The sequence below is a fragment of the Eumetopias jubatus genome, unplaced genomic scaffold, assembly GCF_037043125.1.
Source record: "Eumetopias jubatus isolate StellerSeaLion01/CBP00866 unplaced genomic scaffold, mEumJub1_p1.0 scaffold_17, whole genome shotgun sequence".
NCBI lineage: Eukaryota > Metazoa > Chordata > Mammalia > Carnivora > Otariidae > Eumetopias > Eumetopias jubatus.
Window position 1 is genome coordinate 40,890,159 of NW_028274823.1, and position 18,792 is coordinate 40,908,950.

The following is an 18,792-nucleotide window of genomic DNA, read 5'->3' on the forward strand; positions in this document are numbered from 1 at the left end:
TAGATTAGTTTACATTTTACATGAATGGAATCACATAATATGTATGGCTTCTTTCACTCAGAATGAAAATTTTCGAGATTCATCCATGGTGTTGAGCGTATGAGCAGTTTGTTGCAGTGTATGCATTGTTTGTCCTTTTACCTGTTGATAGGCACTGCTGTTTAATACTTTGTATGAGGTTCTGAAATCAGATACCAGTAATTAGAAAAAAAATCCTTAAAATCTTTTCTTAATGGAAAATTTTGTATGTGGCTGTAAGAAAAATAAACTCTTTCTTGCCATATTATCTTATGATTGATGCTTTGAAGGAACTTAGATATCCCCTGATCCCAAGTAAATATGTATTGTTGGTTTACTTTTTAATCTAGGTGCTTGTTTATATGGCATGAAGTATTTTTCAGGCAGCTGGGTATTAATTTTTGGCAGAGTATTAATTTTTAAAAACAGTCAAGTAATCTAACAGTGTTTTTTCAACTTACATACACCTTCAGTAAAAAAATTGGTGATGTATATTATAATAAAAATAGTTGCTTATAAATTCAATGTGTATTACTTTAGTAATATAATATATACATTATAAAATATAACCAAAATAGAAATTTAAAAGGATGAGATAAAATATAATTATAAATACGATTGACCCTTGAACAACACAGGTTTGAACTGCACCAGTCTCCTGTGCAGATTTTTTTGGATAATAAAATACTGTAAATGTATTTTCCTTATAATTTTATTAATATTTTCTGCAGCTTACTTGATTGTAAGAATGCAGTATATAATACATATAACATACAAAATATGTGTTAATTGTGTTATCAGGCTCTGGCCAACGGTGGGCTATTAGTAGGTAAGTTTTTGGAGGGAGTCAAAAGTTACATGCAGATTTTCAATTCTTGTGTTGTACCTGGATCAACCATAATAGTTCTTTCTGCATAACTAATGGATTGTCTTATGCATACCCCACTCTGGTATTAAATAAAATTCATCTGAGTAAATTTTAAAGATCTTACTGGATCTATTCAACGATTTATGAATCAGGCAGGGTCTTATCTAGCAGATGGAAAGGCACTCTAAGATGCTGTACAAAATGAAAGACTTACAGGCAGAAGGGAGTAGAAACAAGTAAGTTGTACTAGGAAAAAGTAGATTGGTTGTGGCAGTCATTTTCCTTTAGGGGATGGAGAGTTCTATCATGAACTAACTAGTGCTGACCAGGTGATTCCTCATTGACTGGTTTAAGATTCCATTTGTGGGAGAGGCTGAAACTGTAATTAAGTTAAGTCTCTGGTGAAGTACGGCTTAGCATAATTGACTCCTTTTGGGGCCTGTTTTGTTTTTATCACCGTTAACCAAGAATAAAGTACTGCCTAGTCAGTTAGATGTCACACCAGTAGATGGCGTGCTATTTTCACTTTTCTCTCTACATAAATAGATAGTTTATATGAACTGCTGGGGAAAGATAACCATTTATATGTAGCTTATAAAAACAGCTGATAATAAAGGAAAAAAGACCATTTTGTGCCTTAGAGCAATGTTTCTCAATCTTTTTTTCATTATTGCCATCTCTCCCGGGAAGCCTTTTTAAACATTTTTCCCTAATTTACTCTTCTCATGAAATTTTAATACTGCAAATACACTGTATATTTGCATGTATAGTGTGAACCTATTGATAGCCAACAGTCATTATGATATTTAAATTTTTTTTTATCTCCCAGATCCAATTTTTGTCCATTGAGTGTATCACCTCTGTTTATAATGCAAGCGTTGGAGTTATGATTTTTTTTCCTATTACTTGACCTTTCTAATCTCATTTTTCTTAAGTGAATAATAAATTAGCGTATATTCTGTTTGTTCATAGCTACTGATATAGAGTGGCTAATGGTAGGAGGAAGCTTAATGCTGATTAAGAAGTTTACTGGAAGTAGTTCATAAAGGAGAAAGGGTATTCATAGATAATTTACTTGACTGTATCATGAGGTTTTGTTTATGCTTTTTCCATAGGATGCTATCCTGAAATACAATGTAGCATATTCTAAGAAATGGGACTTTACAGCTTTGGTTGATTTCTGGGATAAGGTAAAAGTATGTTTATTTCTTTAACTTATGAAAATAATATGTGTTTAAAAATTTTGAGAAAATACCCATAAATCTGTCACAATAACATAATTATTGTCCTTTATTTTTGTGAGAAATATTTCCTGTTATATTTATGTTTTAGGAACTAATTTTGAATTTTGCTTTACTCTCTCATAATGCCCTGTTAAATTTTTATACCACCATCAACAGTATTAATACTATTATCAATTATTAATTAATAATTATTAATAATTAAATATCTATTACATAATTAATTAATAATCAATTACATATTTCATGACTAGAAACATCTAGGTTGCATCCAGTTTTCCTCTGTTCTTATTTCTACTGTAGTAACATGTTTATGTATATACGTGTATGTATACATATTCACACACATATATATGCATATATGTATATATGTTTTCCCAAATTCAATATTGTGTCTTTAGGTGATTCCCAGAAATTAGATGGCTAGGTCAAAGAGTACAAAATTACAGCCTGGGGTTTATGCTGTAAAATCATTTTCCATAGGAAATTGTAGTAATTTAGTATACCATTTTAATGGGTTAAGAATACTGCTTTCATAGTCATGTTAGAAGAATAAAAGCAAGGCAAAGAGGGAGTGCCACAAGATAAATTTAAAAATTGCATGAAAAAAAAATTGCATGGAGGGTGCCTAGGTGGCTCCGATGGTTAAGCCTCCGACTCTTGGTTTCAACTCAGGTCGTGGTCTCGGGATCCTGAGATCGAGCCCTGCCTTGGGCTCCATGCTCAGTGTGGAGTCTGCTTGTCCCTCTCCCTCTACTCCTCCCCCCACGCTCTCTCTCTCTCGAATAAATAAAAGCTTAAAAGAATAATAAATAAAATTTGCTTGGAAATTCAAAGAAAGGTGACATCTCATTTGGAAAGTATAATTAACACATAAAGCACCCTGTACAGGATCTTCTGCAGAGTATAAGGGCTTACTATATTTGCTAAATTTGTTGCCTGAGAAAGTGTTCCTATAAGACATTCAAGCCTCTTGGAAAAGCAAATTTTGGTTAGGATAAAGTAATTTTCTAGCAACTATAGTGGTATCATTGTGAGAATGAGAGCTCTCCAGTTCAAATGACATTACTTCTCAGACTCTAAACAGGTAATTTTACGAATAAAATGTGAGGTTTATAATATAAATTTGAAATTAACTTGCTTTTAAAGTTTGAGATCATTTTTCTCCTGGATGTATCCTCTATCTACCACATGTTTTCACAGACCAAAAGAAATGTGTTCAGCTACTTTTGAGGAAAGGAAGAAAAAGGAAATTGCATTTATTGAAGGCATATGTACGAAAAGGAATATAATATTGAATTTAATCCTCAAATACTTTTTTTTTAAGATTTTATTTATTTATTTGACAGAGAGAGAGAGAGAGAGAGAGTGAGAGAGAGAGCACAAGCAGGTGGAGTGGCAGACAGGCAGAGGGAGAAGGAGAAGGAAAAGCAGGCTCTGCTGAGCAAGGAGCCCAATGTGGGGCTTGAGCCCAGCACCCTGGGATCATGACCTGAGCCAAAGGCAGCCGCTTAGCCTACTGAGCCACCCAGGCGCCCCAATCCTCAAACTTTTGTGAAGGGTAGATAGCACAATTTAGAGAGGAAGGTAGATTTAGAGAGAGCTTAAGTAACTTGGTCAACATTGTACAAATATTGAATGAATTCACCAATGAAGTATTGGGAGATCTAGATTTGAGTTCAATTCAATTCCAGTACAAAATAGGTGACCAGTAACCATTCATTGAATACATGAAGGACTCTTAGACTTTAAATTCCAAATTCCACATTCCTTTTTTTTTTTTTTTTTTAGTAGGCTCCACCTCCAGTGTGGAGCTCAATGCAGGGCTTGAACTCACAACCCTGAGATCAAGACCTGATGTCAGATCAAGAGTTGGAATTAAAGCCTGTGTTCTTTTTATTGTAATGATGTTTATCCCTTAAGAACACTGAACACCCTTATATATAAGCCACTGTTTTATTAAAGATACAGAATTGATTGACAGTCTTATCAGAAAGCAGGGAGCCCTGAACATGTCCATAGATGACTGTAATAATTAGTCAGAGTGGAAGAAATGGTTTAATAGAGTCTAGTAGGTCCTGGAAGGGGATCATGGGGCAGATATTATAGTAGACATAGTATTTGGGTGGTTGAGTGTAAAAGGTGTAGAGGAGAAATAGTTAAAGGAAATATGCAAATAGCCTGTTAAATGCACTAACTTCTTTCACCTAGCACAATGTTACAAGGTTCATCTGTGTTGTAGCATATGTCAATACTTTATACCTTTTTATTGCTGAATAATAATCCATTGTATGAGTGTGCCACATGTTGTTTATCCATTCATCAGTTGATGGCTATTTGTGTTGTTTCCACTTTTTGGCTATTACTATTAGTGTTGCTGTGAACATTCATGTATAGGTTTTTGTGTGGGCCTGTTTTTTCACTCCCTTGAATATATACCTAGGAATTGCTAGGTTATGTGGTAACTTGTTATTTTATATTTTAAGGAGCTGTCAAAACTATTTATCAAAGTGGCTGCCTTATTTTACAGTCCTACCGGCATTGCAAAAGGATTCCAGTTTCTCCACATCCTCGCTTGTTAATGTGTGTCCTTTTGATTTTAGCCATTCTAGTTGGTGTGAAGAAGTATCATTGTGGTTTGATTTGCATTTCTCTGATGACCAGTGATGTTGAACATCTTTTCACGTGGCTTTTGGCCATTTCCGTATCTTCTTTTGAGAAATATCCATTCAAATCCTTTGCCCTTTAAAACATTTTTTTTTTTTTACTGAGTTGTAAGTGTCCTTTAAGTCATAAGTTCCTTGTCATATATATGATTTGTAGATATTTTCTCCTGTTTTATAGGTTGTCTTTTCATTTTCTTAGTGGTATCCTTTGAAGCACAAACATTTTTAATTTCAATAAATTCTAATTTATTTTTTTCTTTTGTTTCTATTTTTGTTGTCATATCTAAGAAGCTAATCTGAGGTCAGAAAGATTTACTCCTTTGTTTGCTTCTAAGAATTTTATGGTTTTAGCTCTTATGCCATGATCCATTTTGAGTTAATTTACGTATATGGTATGAATTAGAGGCCCACTTTATTGTTTTACAGCTGAGTATCCATTTTGTGTTAATTTTCATATACTGTACAAGGTAGATATCTGATTTCGTTATTTTGTAGTGGGTATCTGGTTGTCTCCAAACCATTTGTTGAAAAGACTTTTCTATCCCTATTGACTTTTCTTGGCATTTTTTCAAAAACGATTTGACCTTAAAAATTTATCTGGCCTCCCCAGTTCTGTTCCATTGATCTAGATGTCTGTCTTTATGCCACTATCACACAGTCTTTTTTTTTTTGAAGATTTTATTTTTTATTTATTCATGAGAGACAGAGAGAGAGAGAGAGAGGCAGAGGGAGAAGCAGGCTCCCAAGGAGCAGGGAGCCCGATGCGGGACCCGATCCCAGGACTCCAGGATCATGACCCGAGCCGAAGGCAGACACCCAACCATCTGAGCCACCCAGGCGCCCCACTGTCACACAGTCTTGATTACTAAACTTTGCAGTAAGTTTTAAACTGGGAAGCATGAGTCCTCCAACTTTGTTCTTTTTCTAGTTTGGTTTGGCCATTGTGGATCTTTTGCATTTCCATGTGAATTTTAGGGTCAGCTTATTAATTTCTGCAAGGAGTTAGTTGTGGAGGGTAGTTTTTATAATCATATTAATAGAATCCAAACCAATTTTGTATTTTGAGATAGGACCAGTAATTTCAGAGTTCCTTTATCAAGCTTTCGATCCCTATGATGCTCAGTGGCAGGCATAAAGTAATAGAAGGCTTATGTCTGTATCAGAATATCCTTGAATCTATATATCTCTTACTCTTACAGAGATATAATTTTTCATGCAAAGTTGACCAAACTGATATCATCTTTGTCACTTAAATTGTAATTTATACATGGTCTATTTGCATTTTGTAATTTTCTAGGTTTGAATTGGATACAATTGTTAATTTTGGTAAAAAGTAATGTTAAATTTGACACTTGACAATGGCAGTAAAACATGCCATTGGTTAAAATACCTCTGTCACCTTGCTGTGAGGTAAAGTAGTCATTTTTTCTCTCTCTTCTTAATGAAACTACTCAGACAGGACCTTGTTTCCCTTTTATCAGGTGACCTTGCTCAGAAGGGTGATATATAGCAAGTTTTGGTGTGCTTAGTGTAGACCATAAATATGAGGTGATTACCAAGGTGCTGATGATAGTTTTATAGTTCTTTAGAGAGAGGAGGCATTGCATTTTTGACCTTCTGATTTTTATTTACTTTGTAAACATACAGGTGGTTGGAGGAGTCCCTATAACTCTACCAAATAGTCATTTCTTATTTTCTTCAAGTCTTTGCACTTATATCTAGTATTTTATAGTTCTATCTAGATATAAAAGTATATTTAAGATGTTTTAGGATATATTAGAAAATTGTGTTACATAACTTTATCATCTTTAATCTTAATGGTTATATAATATTCCATCAAACTGATAGATCATTTGCTCAGCTATTCCAGTGTTAGAGATTTAAGGACATCTGTTTGTATAAAGCATATCTAGAGATTCAGGGGTGTTCTTCCCTGTGACTCTTTGCTATTCCATTGTCATCAGTGTACTTAACAGAAGTCCTTGGATGTTTAAAACAGTTGTGTGTTTTTCTGTCCATCAAATCTCCAAGGATATTAATATAGATCTTTACCACATCACAGCCCACAAGGATAACATTGCCCAAGCTTGTAGTTGTTAAAGACGTATGTGTTAGTGGGATTGGAGGAGGAAAAGAGATCTTTAGTACAAGGGAAACAATTGTTTAGCTAGGTTTTAAATTATAAATGAATTATATTTGCTTTGCATTATCTATGTCCACATTTTAGAGTAGGAGTACTTTAAAAGGGCTTCTTAAATGTTGCTTATTAGCAGTATTTGGAAATTGTTTACTTAAGTGTCACATTGAACTCTGCATGCCTTGCTTTGCTAAGAAAAAAAATGAAGTTTAACATCATATCAACTTAATATTTTAACTGCAGAAGTTAAGTTTATTTTGGGGCTGTTAAAATTTATTAAAATTTATCTCCTTAAAACCTTGCTTTGGCTAATTCTGTGTGTATTGGATTTTGTAACCAAACCTTCAGAACAGGAGGTGTTAATATCCACAGTCATTTAGTGTCATTCCATGGTATAGTTTTATCTATATGCTAGTATCTAGTGCAAGAAGTAAGAAACCCAGAATTCTGTTAATCCTGCTTTGTGAGCATACTTAATTTGAGATGAAAGGGAGTTTTTACTTTTGCCAGAGCCCAGCAAAGATCACAGAGATCTGTTATTTTGTAATTTATACTTAAATATTTAGATGCTAGTGAGTTGAAATGGCCATTATTTAGTGTTTTTGTGTCTTGAGTGCTAATATTGGTCTTCCTCATTGCCAGATGTTGGAAGTGCTAGGAACAAATAGTCTGTGTTTTATGGCCCTCCTGTGTGGTGTTCCACAAAATTAAATTCAGGCACTTCTATAATTTGTATTCTAAATAGATTGTTATTACTAGCATTTTTTTCACATGAAAGTTTAACAAAATGTCCTATATATTAAAAAAGTTTCTCTATTAATGCATTTTGGAGATGTTTTAAATAGTTCCATATTACAACACATGTGGCACTCTTTCTTTTCCTTCTCAGTGAGTTAACTTTGTAATTCACATGCCACATTAAAGCTCCTGTGGTATGTTTAGGAGAGTTTACTTCTGTTTCTGTGATCCTGGCTTCTGTGTCTGGACTTGGGTGGTAGTAAAAAATGGATGTTTGCTTTATAAATATTCATTAGACTGTACATATATATTTTGTGTACATTTTGAATATGTACTTCACAATAAATGTGAATGTTAATTTATTCAGTATAAAGAAGTTTAAGTTCTAAAACTGACTTATGTAGCAAAGTTTTTCAGCAGATGGATTAGTTGTTGAAAGGAAACCTAAGGTTTTTAGTGACTATTTTATTTTCATTTCCATGTTTAGTTTTATGTCTGGAATAAAAAAGATAAGAATGACTAGGCCTCTTATTTCCTTGCTTCTGTTGGTTTATAAAGGCTGCTATAAATAACAAAATGAGGGGTTTTTATTATTTTTATTATTATTACATCTGTGACTGCTAAAAGAGAGTGAGAGATAGAAGTACAGGAATGAAGAATTTACAAATAAAAAATGGAAAAACACTTTAACGTAGAAAGGTTTTGTTATTGTGATTAGATTAGTAATATATTCCTCTTTGAAAGCCACAGGTTTTTGCTGTTGTTGTTTTTTAGTAAATACAGCATGAAGTCTATACCTCTTACATATGCAATAAATTCTTTATTACAACTCAGAGACTGTGCATCTTTTACTTTTGCTGTAGTTATTAAAATACTGTATATGTGTTATCCTGTCAGCTGATATCCTATGACTTGTCAGGGAAAGGCTGTGTGTAAAGCCTTTTTCCCCATAAATGAGGGTGTGTAAATCCATCAGTAATGAACTTGCATTTTTTAATGTGCTAGTTAACTTTAAAAGGTAAATGGGAGTTGTATTGAGTTTTGAAGGATGCAAACTAAGTGGAGCAAATTATGCCTAAGTTGTCTTTTCCCTTCAGAGTTCTTCATAAGTAATTAAAAAATTTAAAGACAATTACATCAGAATGTATTGTCTCCAAAATTGAGGGATATCCTGTTATACCTGTGTTTAACTAAAATACTATTTTGAACTCATGTGAACACTACATTAAAATTTAATTATTGGGAACTTTAAAAATGATAATTATTGACATAACATTAGAAAAAATATAAACTTGTATTAAAATAGATTATAGAAAAAGTTCATCTTTCATGTATAATGTTATGACTGGAAGAAATTGTGATTAAAAAGTTAAAGTATGTTAAAATTATTAGGCAAAAATCATAGCATAAATCATTTCTCATTAAATAGACTAAAACATAATAGTAGCATGTTTATGTATCACTTAAATATCAATACATTTGTGTGTAAGTGGTATCTTTTGGACTCCCTGGCTTTCTGGGGCATGACATACCATTAAGGGCAGCTTATCTAATAATAACTATGTCAGATGTGCTTAGTATTTTTTTCTCTGTTAAAAATTTTAGAACAAAAATATTAGAGGATTTTTTCTTTTTTCTCTCTCCACAGTGCCCCCCCCATCTCTATAAACATATATATCATGGAACATTAGTGTTTTCTAGAGTAGTTTGGGAAATGGTGATATAAGGCAACAGGTTGTTGTAATCACTATTTCAAATCAGAGCAAATTTCCTTAACCAATAACCAGGAAAGATTGCAGCCACAAGAGCCTTTTTTTTTTTTTTTTTTTTGGTAATGCAGAAGTAAGTTTCTGAATGTATATAAACACATTACTCGTTAGCTTCTGATTCTAAATGCAATTCTTCATAGCTAATCTGTTTTCTGGATCTTTCTTCAAAGCTTAAAAGATTTAAAGTGTCCTTGTTATATTTGTCAGAAAGAGCCTGTAGCAAATTCCTAATCAAATGAAAGCAGCCTTGAATGTTTCATAAGACTACAGCTAATGTCTTTATCTCTCTGGCTTTCAAATCTCTGATTTGGAGTTCAGTGGAAATTTAGCCTTTTTGGACTTCTTCCCCTGGTGACTCACAGTCTCTACAAACAATAAGGTCTGCATTGCTTTACAGCTTTTGACTTAATTTAATTCATGAGAACTGTAGGAGCCAAAAGAGAGCTAATCATAGTCACTAAAATATTAAATTTTAGACTCATAAATGAAATATGGACTTTCCCCCCTAGTTTGGTTAAAGTATGCTTTTGGATCAGAGCATATGTTGAGTGTATCAGATTCATGATTTATTTTAAATAGCACATAATCCATAGGACTAATTGCTCCAGTTGGAACTAGGCGTCTTGCTTTATAAACTTGTTGAGTTATTATGGATGATCAGTCTTAGTTGAGCCCTCCATGCACTGGGTCATTGATGAAGTTAGTGTTATTTTGTGTTTGTGAAACACTGTCTGTGTTGTATTTATGTATGTAGAGGACAAGGAGGATGGAAATTATAGATATCCAAAAGTGAAAATCCATTCAGTGGAATTTCTTCTTTATTCCAATAAGGAAATAAAGCTAGTACATTAGTGTCCTGTAACTCCAACCTTAATCATTTGGTTCAAATAGCTATGGAAGCCATTACTTTTAAATGTTGCTGTGGCATTGATTTTATTATCCAGAAATTTACTCTGTTAGAGTGGTGATAATAATTCCGTGTTTTAATCTTTTTCATGATTTATATTTCTATCAACTAGTTTGAAGTGTTTTTTGTTTTGTTTTTATTCAGTTGACCGTAATGCCTTGATTTATAATTCCTGCTAAATTTGTTTACATTTCCTCTTCTTATGCTCCTACTGTGTTTCTTTTAGGTAAGCTGCTAACACTTTTATTTACATCTAAGATCCCATATTTAGCAACCAGAAAGATTTTGTGGTATATAATATCTGAAGATAAAAGGAAATAAAAACAGAATGTAAATCTGTTTTTCAAATTTATAAACTGTTTCAATGTGTAGTCTGTATCAACAGTGCAGTAAACTTGGTAATGAAGGCTAAATGGGTCCATTGTCCTCTTGATGCAGGGAGTACTTCATTAGTGCAGTGTAGCATCGTAGCTGCATCTAATGAGGACTGAGTTAATAATCTTTTCCATATTTTACTGTTGGTACTATTTGTGAAAGGTACATACCCATAACTTACTGCTATGGCAATGACAGGTAACGATTAACTGCACGAGGCATTCAGGTTCTAAACTGTCTGAGCAATTATTCCTTATAGTGTTAAAGAATTTTTTAGTAAGCTTAGTGGCATAGTACCTTGTTGCCTCAGATGCTCTTTGATTACTTGAAAAGCACTGTAAAAAGACATTTTCTGCAACAAGAACTATTTCCAGCATAGTGAAATATAGAATATTTTCAAATGAAGTCCCAAGGGATGCTGTTGGTCCCATCCACCTCAGTCCTGGGAAGCCCAGCTCAGAGGTAAACAAGGTGGTTTAGTCCATTCAGGCTGCTAGTAACAGAATACAGTAAACTGGGTGGCTTATAAGCAACAGAAATTTATTTTTCATGGTTCTGGAGGCTGTCAAGTCCTACATCAAAGTGTTGGCAGATTTGGTGTTTGGTGAGACTGTGCTTCCTGATTTGTAGATGGCTGTCTTCTTGCTATGTCCTCACAAAGCAGAAGGAGCAAGGGAGCTCTCTAGGGTCTCTTTTATAAAGGCACTGATCCCATTCAAGATGTCTTCACTCTCATGACTTGAATAACCTCCCTAAATTTCCACATCCAAATAAAATCACATTGCAGGAATAGGTTTCAACATATGAATTTAGGGAAGACACAAGCATTCAGTCTGTAGCACAAAGGCGTCTTCCATTGGGAATGGAATATTAAAAGTGCTTACATCACAGCTCACTGGTTGAGCAGCAAATACTCAACCTCTTTCCCCATAGTTGACATCTGTCTTCCTTTATAGCCCTTTCCTTCCAGCCGACAGCTTAGATAGCTTAAGTTGCAGACTTTCAGCTTCAGTTCACTTGCAAACTTTTACCCATTCTGGGCTTAGCCTTATCTCCTCCCAAACTTAACCCTTTCTCCAAGGTCCCTGTACTTGATCTCCTTGGTGTTTGCTGTAACATCCTGTTTGGTTATCTGGTAGCGACGGTGGCAGTCCTTGTATTTGGGAGCTTTACTATGTACTAAGTATGGTGTAAGTGGTATGTTTTATCTCATTTAATTATCACAACTACCCCACTAGGTAAAACCATTAACATTTCCATTTTACAAATAAAGAACTGAACACCAAGGCTTAGGGAGTTTATGTAACTTGCTCAAGTGATAAAGCTAGGATTTCAACCCAGGAGCCTCTCACTCCTCTCACTCTCACTCTTAACTACTCTAGTTGGTTGTGGTAACTCTCATTCAAGAGTGATCCTGCTTCCCAGGGGACATTTGGCAATACCAGAAGACATTTTTGGTTCTCACAACTGGGAGGGGGGTGCTACTGGCCTCTGGTAGATAGAGGCAATGGATGCCACTTAACATCTTACAGTGAACAGGATGACACTCCCCATAACAGAATTATCCACCCCAAAAGGTCAGTAGAGCCAAGAACAAGAAACCCTACTCTACTGTGGTGGTTCTCAAGGTACGGTCCCTGATCCAGCAGACAGCATCACTTGGGAACTTGTTTAAAGTGTAAATTATGCCTCATCCTAGACCTACTGAATTAGAAACTGCTGGGGCGAGGCCCAGCCATCTGTGTTTTTACAAGCCCTCAGTTAATTCTGATGTATATAAAAATTTGAGAATGACTGCACTACTCTACCATTTATTTTCAACATCTTGAATAGTAGCTGTCCCTCAGCTTTTTATCTTAGCTGAAGGAGCTTTTCTGAGTGGCAGTTTTTCCTTCTCTGAAGAGAAGGAATTGTTCTCCTCAGCCCCAAGTGCTGAACCCTACTACATTGTTGAATTGTTTAACCCTGTCCTAGATCTGTGAAAACCCAGGGTGATACTTGTAGACCTGGGCTGAAGTGGGTCTCATTTTTTATCTGTGCACTGTGGTACATGCCATCAGAGCCAGCCTTGACTTACCCCTTAGAGAGGAACTGAGTCAAACATACCACCCAAACATAAGGTCAGCTAGAAATGCTTAGGGAAAGGGGCAGAATAGAATCATCGTAGAAACGAGTTGAACAAAGAGCTAGGGAGGCCCAGTAAGTTCAAAGATTTGAATTATAGGTAGAAGAGAAGCTAAGAAAAATTCTCTGGAAAAAGGTGGCTTTAATGGCCTGTGGCCTCAGATCTGGCATCATTTAAACACCCTGACTTTGGAAGGTCACATACCAGTGTCCAACAGCCTTTGTTCTTTTGAACCCTTTGCCATCTGGTTATGTCCCCTCTTTCCTTGTTATCTGCCCATCTTTGACACCTCTTTTCCTCTCAGCCCTGTTATTGATGTCAACTTGAGCAACTTTGGTTGATATTCATGTGGATGACACTAGTCATCAACTAGTACTAGCCTGACTGGAGTCTATATGTGAGACCCACTACTGTGTTAACCTATATGACCAATGTATGGTCACAGTTTGGACGTGGTTATCCCCAGGGCCAATTCCTTCACTAAAGTCATGAGTTCTGAACTACTCTCTTACCATAGCCTCCTAGTTTTCAGTTCACATAGTCCTGCTGTACTCTGTTTTTAAGTCTGCTGCTTCTGTCTCTTTTCTTCTGGGCCACTGTTTCCCACGTTATGTTGCTCAAATACTTTGTAAATAAAGGATTGAATGGTCAAGTTAGTGTGCTGCATAGTCTATCCTCCTACTGGGAATAGTTCTGAGGAATCTTAGAGTAAAGAAACCTGCTTAGTTTTGGTTAATTAAACATTTTTCCCAAACTTATTTACAAATAGGACCCTTTTCTGTATAATAACTTATGATTTCCCTTATAGCTGGTATTCCATGGAACACACCTTGCAAAACAGTTGTAGTCTGTTGGCTCTCTCCTGCCTTTCTCTTCCTGCCCAGCCTGGTACCTGGAGTCTGTTTTTTCATCTGATTCTCATTGATCTTTAGTATCTGCTCGCTTTCAACTCTGATAGCATCTGGCTACCTGTTTCCTTTCCTCTTTACTGAAAAAAAAGGAAGGGAAGGAAGGAGGGAGGAAAGCAGGAAATAAATCATAAATTTTTTGGATAGGCCTTACTGAGAGTCCCTGTTATTGAATCTTAACTTGGCCTTTGGTTCTTTTTTGCTGTCTTGTATATATTTTTCCTCATTACTCTTTGGTTCTGAACCTTCGCAGTGTTTTCTAATCTTCACGTGCACTCTACTGTCCATCTGTTCCTACTTCATACCTCAGAGACATCTAAAAGGTAAATTTTTTCAGTTCCTTTATTTTAGGTTTTCATTATTATTTATTCATCTCTTTCTTGTTATCGCAAAAGAAAAGCTAGTTTTATTCCATTCCTAAAATTCAGCAAGTCCAAAATAGCATTATACTTTAGGATACAGATGTCACTCTATCTTTTCTGGCCTCACCCTTCTCCCAGAGGCCTGATTAACACTTGCCCATCTTTACTGCCCCTGTCACTTCTGTTACGGACTTTTTCCTTGTTCATCTCTCTTAGCCTTCCTTGAAGGAGGCTGTGATTTGATTTGTTCTTTGTTATGTCCCTATCACTTAACCTAGTGCCAAGAGCTTTAAAAACCACTTAATGCTGGGCACATTCAGATCTTTATCTTCAGCTCTTTTTCTCTGTCAGCTTCTTATATTAAGACACCATAATTTTACTTCCTAAACACTTCTTGAGCCTCACCTCTACTTCTACTATACTTGTCTAATCCATGCCATCTTTATGACTCAGATGGTATATTGCACCAGTCATCCAGCTGACCCCCATGTTCAGTGTTGCTCCCTTCAAATCCATCCTTCATGCTGCTCACACACAGTGAGCTCTCTGAAGCATATATCTTCAAACCTTATGTGGCACCTCATCTATTTTCAACTCTCCTGGGTGATATTTATGATGTTCCGTGGCCTTGCCTTTGCCACTTCTCCGGCTTCATTTCTTGCCACTTTCCTACTCCAAACCTGATATTCTAATGACTGTTGCTTATGATTCCTTGGCATGTTGTTGGCTTGCTCTTAATCCACCTGTCCAGACTCAGCAGTCTTTATCTCCTCCAAGAACTCTTTCCTCTCTTCTGAGAGAGGAAAGTATTTTTATCTGCTAAAAACTCCTCTCTGTGCTCACAGTAGTATCTCCATGAACTTGTTGCATAACACCTGATCTGTCTACAAAGTGTCTGCACCCTTCATGAGGCTGAACTTCTCTAGGGCATCTTAGTGTTTTCTAGCTTATTGCTGGTGCTCAGTAAATGTTCCTTGAACTAAATTCAAGATATTCAAGAAGAGTAGATTAACACACAAATGTGGGTCTTAAACCACAGTTTCTTAATGGAAGATTTAGGAATTATTTGTGTAAAGTGACACTTGACCATTTGAGATTGGTAGTTGGTATCAGAAAAAGTGAGGCCAGTACACACAACCCTTATGGTTGTTTATAGGACATTTTTACCCTAAAAGGTAGTGAATTTCTAGAGAACAGAGACCTTGCGTTGTCTGTCTTTATTCCTCACAGTACTCAATATGATGTCCCAGACAAAGTGAGTCCTCAATAGGTGCTTGAAATAAATAGCAACATACTACTAGAGTTAAGTATAAAGTAGAGACGAGGCCTCCTGGGCTGTTCTCTTTCTTGGATTCCTGAGCTCAGCTAATCCACGGTCCAAGGACCCATTTACCTTCTTATTCTCTACATGTAAGAAAAGAATGAATGCCCCAGGTGATAATTGAGCCTGAACTCTTAATCTGTTTTATTTGATGCAGCTAAATGCTATACCTGTTGTCACAAATCTTCAGTTTTATATAGACTGTAAAGCCAAAATTATTTCAAAAGGAATATCTGACCATTTTCAAACTCATTTGTATTCTAAAATGAATTGCAGTTACCCAGAGTAGCTCAGTGCAGTTGAATTAAAATAGTTGCACTTAAAAATCCCCAAACAAAAAGGTATAGATTTGGTCATATGTATTTGTATCATCCAGTTCTACATATGTCTGGAAACTTTTGAATCTTCCTTGGATTGCTCTGGTGACTTTTTTCTGCAGTGGAATAACAGTAGCAAATAGGACTGGATCTGTCTTGTCCAAACAGTAGCCAAAGCCATATGTGGCCATTTAAAGTGAAATAAAGGGCACCTGGGTGGCTCAGTTGTTAAGCGTCTGCCTTCAGCTCAGGTCATGATCCCAAGGTCCTGGGATCAAGCCCCGCGTCAGGCTCCCTGCTCGGTGGAAAGCCTGCTTCTCCTTCTCCCACTCCCCCTGCTTGTGTTCCCTCTCTCGCTCTCTCTGTCAAATAAATAAATAAATTTTAAAAAATAAATTTAAAAAATAAAGTGAAATAAAATATGAAATTCAGTTGCTCAGTCACACCGGCCACATTTCAAATGCTTAGTTGATATGTGTGGCTGGTGGCTAGAAAGGTTTCTTCTGTACTGGACGGGGTCATCTCTCAGGTTCCTTCTGTGATGGACATCTTGCTGGTCTTGCTACCTGGAAGCCACTGCTGGTCAGATTTTTTTCATAGGGAGCTTCAGAGATTTCTTAACATTCTTTGATCACATTTTGAATTTTTTTCTACATTGGATATTGCTTGAAATAACTGAGTTGTTGAGTAGAGTCTGGTCAATTTTTTAAAAAGATATTTTCATTGTAGGGCGCCTGGGTGGCTCAGTTGTTAAGCGTCTGCCTTCGGCTCAGGTCATGATCCCAGTGTCCTGGGATCAAGTCCCGCATCCGGCTCCCTGCTTAGCGGGAAGCCTGCTTCTCCCTCTTCCACTCCCCCTGCTTGTATTCCCTCTCTCGCTGTGTCTCTCTCTGTCAAATAAATAAAATCTTTTTTTTTTAAGTTTTTTTTATTCATCCATCTGAGAGAGAGAATGAGAGAGAGAGAGAGCATGAGAGGGGGAGGGTCAGAGGGAGAAGCAGACTCCCCGCTGAGCAGGGAGCCCGATGTGGGACTTGATCCCAGGACTCCAGGATCATGACCTGAGCTGAAGACAGTTGCTCAACCAACTGAGCCACCCAGGCGCCCAAATAAATAAAACCTTAAAAAAAAAAGATATTTTCATCGTAATAGCATTTGTTTTCTACTACTTAACGCGTTTTTTTCCTCCAAAGAATCTGCCACCAGGGGGTGCCCTCAAACCTTTTGGGAAAAATATGTGTTTAGCCTTGTTCATAAGAGTGAAGCTTGGACTAATAATATTGATTCTTAATTCATGCTGTATAATTTAAGAATTAAATTTAAATGCTATAATATATATGTATGCACATTACTTGGTTTATATGGCAGTTTATTTTTCTAGTGGTGTGTGAGAAGCTGTCTTTGAACTATCTTAAAAGTTACTTAAAACTAGGGACACCTGAGTGGCTCAGTCGTTAAGCGTCTGCCTTCGGCTCAGGTCATGATCCCAGGGTCCTGGGATGGAGCCCCACATCGGGCTCCCTGCTCTGTGGGAAGACTGCTTCCCCCTCTCCCACTCCTCCTGCTTGTGTTCCCTCTCTCACTGTCTCTCTCTGTCTGCCAAATAAATAAATAAAATCTTAAAAAAAAAGTTACTAAAAATAAGTAATTTTAAAGTATTTCTTATAGTTCAAAAATATTCTCATTAAAAGTATAAATTATAGTAAAAGATTGAAGTTACTACTCATTTACATTTCTTGAATGAATTAAGTTCATCTTGCTTCTAGGACTAGAAAACTTACATTACCATTAGCTATTTCTCTGAAATCTTGTCATGTTCAGTTTGATTGCCTGGCTATAAAAGATGGATAATAGTGTGACTCTATGGTATTGAAAATATCTGTTGGCTTGTATGTAATAGCGTAGTGGTTTGGTGGTGTTTGCTAACGTGATTGATGGATATGGCCATGTAGTCATACGGTAATAGGAGTGAGAGATGAAAAAGACCTATCAGAGCCTCCTGTGCTAGTGTGGGATTGTTCCCTAAAGGATAATCATTTACCGTAACAGCATTGAGAACTAAATTCTTCTTTGGAGCAGAGGATAATGAGGATGCGTTATTATGCCTTGTCCTAAGGTAAGAATAATCTGTGCATTTTATTATTAGCATGAAAAAAGATTGTCATTATCAGTAAATATTGTTTAGAGAAGAGCTTCCTTCATGTTTCATAAACCTACACAATTTTATTCCTGTATAATCTCATGAAATTTGTATAGGAGATATTGTGGCAGTTGTTGATTGGAGGCATAGTTTGTTTTAAGAACTGGATGAAGATATTCTTCCTAAGTTGGTGTTTCCCAGATGAGTTGTTAATTATTTCAATTTAGGAGTACATGATGGTGCAGTTTCCATCTACAAAACCTGTGAATTTTAAGGCAATGGTGGCTGGTTTTCTGAATGAAGAGAGAAACTAGTGCAGAGTTGTGTCATGAGCAACAAAACAGTGATTGGGAGAGGCTAGAAACGGAATTGTGAGGACCCTCTGGGAGAGCCCTTTCTCACCTCCTTCCTGATTTCTCTTGCCTATACTGTCGAATACGAGCTTGGCTAGGGGATTGGAGACTTGGAATAAAATGAGATTCCACTGCTTAGCACTCTTTTTCCTTTTTTTCCTTCTGTTGCTGACAACCAGTGATGGGGAAGAAGAGGAAGTGCCTATAGCAGCCTGATTTACCCCATATTAAATAACTATCGAATTAATATACTAACAGGTACAGATTATTTCCAGTGTAAGTCACAAGATAAATACTTTGAAGCCTCTTTTGCATTATCCTTAAATCATTTCAAATGCTTATAATGAGCTGTGGTTTTTATCACTGCTCCCCAGATTTAGTCATAGCACTTTGAAAATTCATAGGGGAACTCTTAATAGCTGTTTAAAGAGGAAAACCAAACCAAAGCAAAGATGATAGAGAGGCAGGATGGCTTCTCAGTGCAGTCTTTTCCCTGTGCCACCAACACTGACCCTTGTTAGCACTCACCCTTTTGTATCACCTTGTT

At 36.2% G+C, this 18,792-nt stretch overlaps 1 protein-coding gene across 4 annotated transcripts in view; it reads left to right on the forward strand.

The window, feature by feature from the left end:
- PARG (poly(ADP-ribose) glycohydrolase) overlaps nucleotides 1–18,792 on the forward strand; it is a 124,758-nt gene that overhangs the window by 26,426 nt on the left and 79,540 nt on the right. For all 4 annotated transcript variants that reach the window (XM_028098896.2, XM_028098895.2, XM_028098894.2 and 1 more), the window contains exon 7: nucleotides 2,002–2,076. In XM_028098896.2, the coding sequence (XP_027954697.2) occupies nucleotides 2,002–2,076 (75 nt within the window). The remainder of the gene's footprint in view (nucleotides 1–2,001; nucleotides 2,077–18,792) is intronic.